The sequence below is a fragment of the Camellia sinensis genome, chromosome 15 (genome assembly GCF_055761805.1).
Source record: "Camellia sinensis isolate YWXY chromosome 15, ASM5576180v1, whole genome shotgun sequence".
NCBI classification, from domain to species: Eukaryota; Viridiplantae; Streptophyta; class Magnoliopsida; order Ericales; family Theaceae; genus Camellia; species Camellia sinensis.
The window spans coordinates 42,386,321-42,394,957 of NC_138975.1; the positions used below are offsets into that span (position 1 = coordinate 42,386,321).

General features: G+C 27.4%; 1 protein-coding gene across 1 annotated transcript; it reads right to left on the reverse strand.

Moving 5' to 3' along the window:
* Positions 1–2,063: 2,063 nt before the first annotated feature.
* LOC114308438 (chaperone protein dnaJ 8, chloroplastic) lies at positions 2,064–5,312 on the reverse strand. The gene is made up of 3 exons (XM_028254027.2): positions 4,643–5,312; positions 4,128–4,196; positions 2,064–2,443 (listed from the first exon to the last, which is right to left on the reverse strand). Exons 1-3 carry the CDS (start codon positions 4,868–4,870, stop codon positions 2,261–2,263), a joined length of 480 nt encoding a protein of 159 aa, XP_028109828.1. The 5' UTR covers positions 4,871–5,312; the 3' UTR covers positions 2,064–2,260.
* Between the last annotated feature and the right edge of the window lie 3,325 nt (positions 5,313–8,637).

Below are 8,637 nucleotides of genomic sequence, written 5' to 3' on the forward strand. Positions count from 1 at the left end.
AATAATACCACATAGTACTCTTAAAATATCAAATAATTATTTGTTATGAACAATATAATAAATCCTTAACCAAAAAACATGTTAAGAAAAAAAAAATACATTTTATATATGACAACAACACACACAAACAAAAAAAAAAATCTCAAAACTGAAGGGGGGAGGGGGGCACGTGAACCCCGTCATCCTTCTTTCCCTCCGCCACTGTGTAGACTCATAAATCACAATGCTTTATTATTAGATTAAGTTAAATGAAATTATGAATATAGTGTATTTGAGTGATAATATTATTAATATGGCGTATTAATAGGTGATGGGATTATTAATGTCCAGTATTAAACTAGAGATTTATTGTGTAGGAAGAAAAATTGAACCCACACTATTATTGAATAAAACAACAAAAAAAAATAACCACGCCTATGAATTTACGAAAGAAAAAAATTAGGTATTATGAAAAAAATTTTATGAAAGATTTATAATCTTTGGACTACCTTGATTAGTGTGTGGTGTTTTATTCTAAGTATAACTCAAGAGTCACAAAACTTTTATGATTATTTTAATAAAAAAATTTTTATGATACCTAACATTACTGTTTACAAAATAACACACCGATAGTATCCCATTTGTAGTAAGCGTGTTAGTGCCCCATTTGGAGTAGGTCGAACAGTTACTCTGATGGCCAAGTTTGGGAAGACTAAATAAGTGCACTTTTTGTCTTTTTAGACTAAAAAGTTGAGGTTGAAAATATGAATGTTTGGGTTAATTTTTTGACTTTTTATGGAAAAATGTGTAATAAAAAATTGTAAAAATTAGTTTGTAGGGGAAAATTAGAATTGGGAATTGTGCAGCCGTAATTGTTGACTTTTGATGAATAGTAATGACTTTTTAACTTTTTGAGTAACTTTTTGACTTTTTGACTTTTTTTAAACTACCCAAACTAGTTAAAGCCAAGCTTCATGAAGATGAAGGTAGAAGTAATTAACTAAGGCTCCGTTTGGCAAGAGCTAAACAGGATTTTTTTGGCTATTTTAGTCACAAAAGATAAAATAAGTTATTTTAATCATAAAAAATAAAATATCACATCCAATCCATAATCATTACATTCTTCTCTCACAAAAAAAATTAAAAAGCCAAAAAATCCTTCACAAACTAAACTTTTTAGCCCAATCTAAAATAACTAAAAAAATTAAAAATTCAAAAAGCCAACACACTTCCCAAACGGAAGCTAAGAAGTTTTTATGTGAGAAATTGTGTACCTCACTCTGCTGAAGTGTGTTCTTTTTATAAAGAATTAAATAACTGCCTTTGAGATTGCTTCTCTATTAGTTGTAGTAATGCCTCCTTATTAGATGATGATAACTCTATACAATGGCGCAATTTGCATCCTATTGTTCTCCACCAGAGTAGCCTAATTGGGTAACTTTGCATAGAATCATGCTACGTGTCCGAGCTTGGGCCCCAATAATTACAAGATAATTTTGGTTTCCACATTTGTGCAGTAATTAATAGGTTAAGATTAAATTTATGAAATTATGTAAAAAAAAATATATATTATTTTGTAAAACGAAAGCAAAAATAGTTTTACTTCTAATTCTATGAAATTGAATTAAAAATTATAAAAATGCTAATCCCCTCATGTAATTTATGTGAGATCTATTAAATTATCAATTCAATTCTATCACCTATGCAATTAAACAAACATAATGGATGTTTAAAAAGTTAAAATAGATTATTTTAATTTTTAACTATTTTAGTAAGTTAAAATTTTTATATTTAGAAATATAGTTAAATTTTTTTGTAATTATATGTGATGTTCGTGAGAAAAAAAATAAAAAGATTATGAATTTAATGTAACATTTTATCTTATTGATTATTTTAACCTATTTTGTCTTTCTGAAAATTTTAACCTAAAAATTCAAAAAAAAAAACCTTTGCCAAACACCCCAATACATTGGTGGGAGATAATAAAAAGAACCAAAGAAAATAAAAAGAGGGTGCATAAAAATAAAAAACTAACAAATTTTCTAACATTCATGTTTTGATTCATCAAGATGAGACATCATTGCTTTATCTCATAATATCGAAGCATTTTATTATATACTTATATACCAAGTAACAAGAGGAACTTAAATATGTACATTGGAATAACCATTTTAATTAACCCCCACTTCAATAAACTATACAACATTATGATCAACCATCTTGATTGATATAATTGGAGGGTCTAAACACAAACAAAATGGTTATGATTTTTTTTTTTTTTTTAAATATAAGGATTAATATGAGAAGAATAGTCCCGAATTCCAGCTCCTTCCCATCCCATCCATTCCTCCCACATGTCCCAATCAGGATCGTTCATCCCCCTCATGGGTTCATCTGCATCGTACGACTCATACATCTCCATCTCTGGCAGAGTTGATTCTCCTCTCAAATTACTCATCACAATCTGCACCATACAATAACCACACATAATTAAATTAGCCACAACTCATTGCTTTAATTAGAATTGATGCAAACAAGATAAGTTCGACCTTTAAAAGTTTTTAATTTGTAACAAAAGTGCTGCAAAAAAGATGAGTTTGGCCACTTACGCTGTGTATAGTCGAGGGATTTAGGAAAGAATTTAAAAAGAAAAAAGAAAAAAGAAAAATATGTGTAAAATTAAGTGAAATATAAGTATATTTTATTTATATTTACTTAATTTTTCTCTTTTCATTTCTAAATCCTTCTTCAAATTCCCAATTCAAATAGAGTATTAGGTGGGGCAAAAAGTCTAATGGGTTGATGCCACAAGTGGACATTTTAGCATAGGATCAAAATCCTTTGGTCCAAAAACAATGCTATCTTCAGAAGTAAAGAATCAATTAATGTTGACGTGGATTTCAACACTTGTCTGCTTTTCTTTGTCCCTAACTTTTTTATTTCTTAGCAAGATTAAAGTCCAATTGGTTGAATTGTCCATATCAAGCAACAAAGGCCATCACCATCATCAATCACAAAATGAAAGTGATTGCTTTTGTTAAAGACAAATAGAATACAATTAGTTCTAAAAATAATAATGTTTACACTAGCTAATCCTAATTATAACACGGCATTATTGGGTGGAGCTATTCTTCTACATTTCTATTAAAAATAGACAATGATTTCTCTCTAGTACGGCATTTATCGAGTGGAATTATTCTTCTACCTTTCTATTAAAAATAGATAATGATTTCTCTCTAGTGTAAATTGAAATAATCGGATCGTATTATTGTATTTTTTGATCTAATAGAACCCACTATATAGATTGTAAGATTTTGTGTATAAAAAATTAAATTAATCTGATAATTATAAATAATAATACTATCAACTTTGTCTATAAAATAAAAGATTTAGTTTTCAAATCAATTTTATAGTTCGATCAAATCATTTTAATTTATAATTTTTTATGAGTGATCTATCAACATAATATTATAAAAAATAAGACTAGTGGTGAACGCTCTCTTTATCCACATAAACAAGTCCATATCTTACAAATACTCCATATTTTATCCACAATATCTAAACTACCCACCAGAGAAAGCGAGGAAATATAAATACATTATTGGTCCTAATCTAATCTATCACACTTTAATTAAAATATGCATAAACAAGAATACCTTCCAAACCAATGAGCACAACAAGCAATCAAAATTAAAGATAAAGATAGGATTTCATTTTGAAATTAAGGGTGCGTTTGATTAGGACCAACATTTAGTTGATTGCCATTTTGACTTTTTTTAAAAAAATTTGTTATTTTAATTTAGGCTAAAAAATTTCATTTAGAACAGATTTTTTAATTTTTTTGACTTTTGTGAGAGAAAAAATAAAATAATAAATAAAATAATTATGAGTTGAATGTGATATTTTGTTTTATTAACTTTTTAGTATATTTTGTCATTTTATAACTAAAATAATTTTAACCCCAAAATCTGCTATGACAAACCAGTGCTAATTATCAGATTAATTTCATTTTTCATTATCTACTACAAAATCTTACAAGATAAACTCTTAAATTATTAATAAAACAACTTAATGAACCATGAGAATTCTCTATCATAATTAAAAATATAAAATAAAAGGCCCATAGACAAAAAGAGTAGGGGACTTACATCATAAGCTTCATTAATGTGGTGAAACTGAACCCCACAATTGTTTCCTCTGCAAACATCCGGATGATACTGAAAATTCCATCATATTACAAACATAATTATTAATTAATAAAATGGGTTCCACATTAATAATTAATCAAAAAAAAAAATTTAAATCAAATCAAATAAATGAAAAATAACATTAAATGAAACATGCGTCAAATGCAATTACAATTAAATTTTTATTTATTTTTTATCCGATATTTTTTCAAACCACTCATTCTAAACATAATCAAAAATGTTTGAGAATCTCATTTTTTTTTTTGCAATAAGTGTCAACTTTACTACCTTGTATTAGGTGAATTTAAGATCTAAATCCTGAGTTTCTAACATTTTTCTCAGGAATTTAAAAAAATTAAAAAATTAATAGGAAAGGAGACCAATCAGAACCAGATTTTATAGAAGAAGATATTAATCAAAAAATGAAAATATAAAAAACAACATTTTGATAAAAAAAAAATGAAAAGAGAAATTACCTGGAGAGCAAGTTGTCTGAAAGCTTTCTTGACCTCAGATTCAGAAGCACCTGGTTGAATCCTCAATGTCTTGTAGGGATCGGTGACAGCAGAAGAAGCAGGATACGAAGCAGTACAAACCCTAACCCTGTCATTTTTCCTCATCGCTTTCTTCTTCTTCGAATTCTTCAATTGGATCCACGAAGAAGATCCACAACCTCGGCCAATCATCCCAGCAACACTCGCCATTCTCAACGATCTTGATCTCGATTCTCTCACAACAAATCACAAAAACAGCCTTTGAATTGCACAAACAATAATAACGACTATATATATATATAGATATAGATATAGATATATTGAGATTTGAATAATGAGAGTTTCAACACGGCAAGGTTAATCCTGATTAGGAGTCAATAATAAATGGATGCAATAATGGATAGAGGAACTTTTCAATTGGGGCGTCCGAATATAAATAAACACAGAGGAGGAGGAGAGAGCGAGAGGGAGAGAGAGAGAGAGAGAGAGGGGAACGGTCCTTATCTGTGGGTGGTTGTAGATTGACGTGTAAAGTTTGGAGTGAGCGGAGATGAGAAACAAAGTCTGATCTTATCCGGCCTTTGGCCCGTTGTTTGTTTGGTCCTAACTCAAATTCAATTAGGTGGGTTAATATTTGCGGAATATTCTTTGGTTATAATTATTCTTCCTTTTATTTTGTCAACTTTCTTTTTCGTAAAAAAATTAAGCTCCGTTTGATAAGAAAGTTTGGAACTATTTTAGTCACAAAAGACAAAATAAATTATTTTAGTTATAACAAGTAAAATATCGCATTCAATTCATAATTATTACACTCTTCTCTCACAAAAAAAATCAAAAAAGTTAAAAAGTCAAAAAGTCCTTCTCAAACTAAACTTTTTACCCCAGGCTAAAATAGCCAAAAAAGTCAAAAAGTTAACCTACTTTCCAAACGGAGGCTGAATAATGTTTGAACTGGTTTTTGATTTTTTGACTATTTTAACTTGGGGTTAAAAAGTTTCGTTTGGGATAAATTTTTTAGTTTTTTTGACTTTGTAAGAGAAATAATGAAATGATTATAGTTTGGATGTGATGTATTATTTATTGGACTAAAAAGCCTATTTTGTCATTTTGTGACTAAAATAACCAAAAAAGTTAAAAAGTCGGACATGCCAAATAAAGGCTTAATTAGGGCTGTTCAAAAATCTATTTAAACCAGTAATCCGGACCGAACCAGACTGAATTATACGGTTTGGTTCAGTTTTATTAAGAATTGGTTTGGTTTCAGATTAAGAAATATAAGAACCGTAAAAACGGTTCGGTTAATGGATTTTATGAAAAAATCGCGGTTCAAACCGAACCGAACCGAATTTTTAAATATATATATATATATATATAATATCAAGTTTTATTTTTATTAATTGGTTTTTTATAATTTTGATGATATTAGGATGGTATAGATATGTAATATTAAGTAATGTCTCAATATTATTAATTTTTATCATGAGTTAAATGTAATTAGTTTGAGTAATTATTTTGCTAATATTAACAATTTATTCTTGTAAATAGAAATTTTTTGAACCGTAAACCAAACCGAAACCGAACCGTTTTTTCGGTTTGGTTCTGGTCCAGTTTTACAAGTGCAACGGTCTGGTCTGGTTCTCAAAATTACAGAACCGTTAGGATCGGTTCGGTTCGGTTCTTGAATTTTCTCAGAACCGAACCAATCCGGACCGTGTATACCCCTAAGCTTAATGGGTTTATAAAACTTATCACGAGTTTATTTCGATAATTTTAGTTGTTTATTTTATAAAATTTTTAATGTATATTATTTGTGAAAAAAATTAGTTCGATCTAATAATTCTAATTTTTTTATTTTATCATATTTGTCACTAAAAAATATATGCTAAATATATTTATTGTCTATTTTTTAAAAACAAATGTGACAAAATAAAATGATTATGATTATTAGATTAAACTAATTTTATTCATAATAATATATATTGAGAGTCCTATAAAATAAACAGTTCAGAGCATTGAAATGGAATCTATGGTGAGCTCCACAAACTTCTCAAGTTCTCTCATACCATTTTTTTTATTAAAATAGTTAGATTTCTTTCAAGTTTAAATCAAAATTTGAGAGAATTTGAGGATTCTGATTTTGATGATCTGAATCATTTATTTAGTAATATCATAGTGTATATCATTTATGAAAAAAATTAGGATGATCCGATAATTGTAACATTTTTGTTTTATCATATTTATCTCATAAAAAAAATTACTATTATTGAATCAATCTAATTTTTTGTATAAATGATATAAACTGAGAGCCCTACAAAATCAATGATTTAGATCATTAAACGGGACATGTGGTGGATTTCAAAGCCCAATCAAATTCTCTCATATTCAAATTTAAATTTGGGCGAAATCCACCTCTTTAAAATACCAATCAACTTTTCTTCTTTTTTTTCACTTTTTTTTACCCAACATTTTAAAATTGATTTATTTATAATAGTTTAAAAAGAATTTGCTCAAAATCCCCTTATAACAAAATTTTCATAGATTAAGGACAAATAGAGAAATTTTGCCTTAAAAGGCTAACACACATTACTATTATCAAAATATTCTTAATAATTAATTTCATATTTCAAATTTTAAAATTAGACAACTTTTGATCTATATGTCGATTTTTAATAAAATTAGTATTCTTAAAATTCTCTGATCAAAATCTATTAAACAAAATTCATATTGGCCATGAATTTTTTTTTAAAAAAACAATCAAAATTTTTAACGTCGAAATTAACGTTAGCAATAAAATTTTATTTTGTTTCATAGAAAAATTTTGCTCTGATTCATAATAAATTTCATTGTGAAATTTTAATATTTAAATAGTGAAATTAGCAAACATTATAATCACTATAATTGTTACCGTCATAAGTAAAAATATTAAATAAAAAATTTATTAAAATAATGAAATAATAATCTTAACAGAGAAAATTTTTACTGTTAATTTGAAGAGTCAGCAAACAAAGGACAAATTATATATTGATATAGTAAACTGGAGTAAAATTTTACTGTCACTAGAATAGAGCATATCAACCAATAAAATATAAATCACATATTACGAGAGTAAACAAAAGTAAAGTTAATATAACAACAAACAAAATGTCGTTATTCAATAAGACTCAATAAAAAAAAAAAAAAAAAAAAATCAAAACAAACAAAATACACATTGTTCAATTTTCAATCGTACCAAAAAACTTTCAACAATTATTTACTTTTTTATCCAAATAAATAAGCAAAATACAAATATCTTATATGGCTCAATCGCAAGTTTCAATTCAAACAATCAATGAAATACAGCAAATAAGGTTCGAAATATAGTAATTGTCGAAATTCTACGACTTGATTGTGAAATCATCTCTTAGAGCATCCTCATTAAGTTCTTCAAAACCATTTTTTAGCTAAAAATTTCAAAAAATCACCTACATCAAACTCGTTTGAAGCTCGTCAAATTTTACGATGACTATAGTAACTCGTTACAACAAGTGAGGCACTGTTCATCGCTACTTGTGTGTTACCAGATGTCCGCCCGGACGTCCGGCAGGTCAACGACCATTTTTTATTTTTTATTTTTGGCTTTTTTGAAGAATTGTTTGGCTGATAACTTATCAATTTAATAAAAAAAGAAAGACTAACAAACGCAATAAGAAAATAATATTTAATAAGAATAAGTTAGAATAAAGAGTTTGATCTAATAGATGCTAAAAAGTGAGTAGCTAAAATAATGAAATAGTTTTAATTTGATAAAAATTTTGAAGAGTTTGGTGTGAATGCTCTTACAATCTTGTAGGAATTTTCATCTTGGAATATTGAAAACAATATATATATATATATATATAAAGATTTAAGTATATATATACTATTATTAAGTGAAAGCCTCGATTGGTGTGGTGAAATCTTTACTCTCCTCATACTACATGACAATATTTTTTATTTTA

What these genes read in the sequence shown, in the direction of transcription:
- LOC114308438 (XM_028254027.2), bottom strand. Translation starts at nt 4,870, where the DNA reads ATGGCGAGTGTTGCTGGGATGATTGGCCGAGGTTGTGGATCTTCTTCG. An exon ending in TCAGACAACTTGCTCTCCAG is followed by an intron (nt 4,197 to 4,642) that starts GTAATTTCTCTT and finishes TGGAATTTTCAG; the next exon opens with TATCATCCGGATGTTTGCAG. An exon ending in ACATTAATGAAGCTTATGAT is followed by an intron (nt 2,444 to 4,127) that starts GTAAGTCCCCTA and finishes TGTATGGTGCAG; the next exon opens with ATTGTGATGAGTAATTTGAG.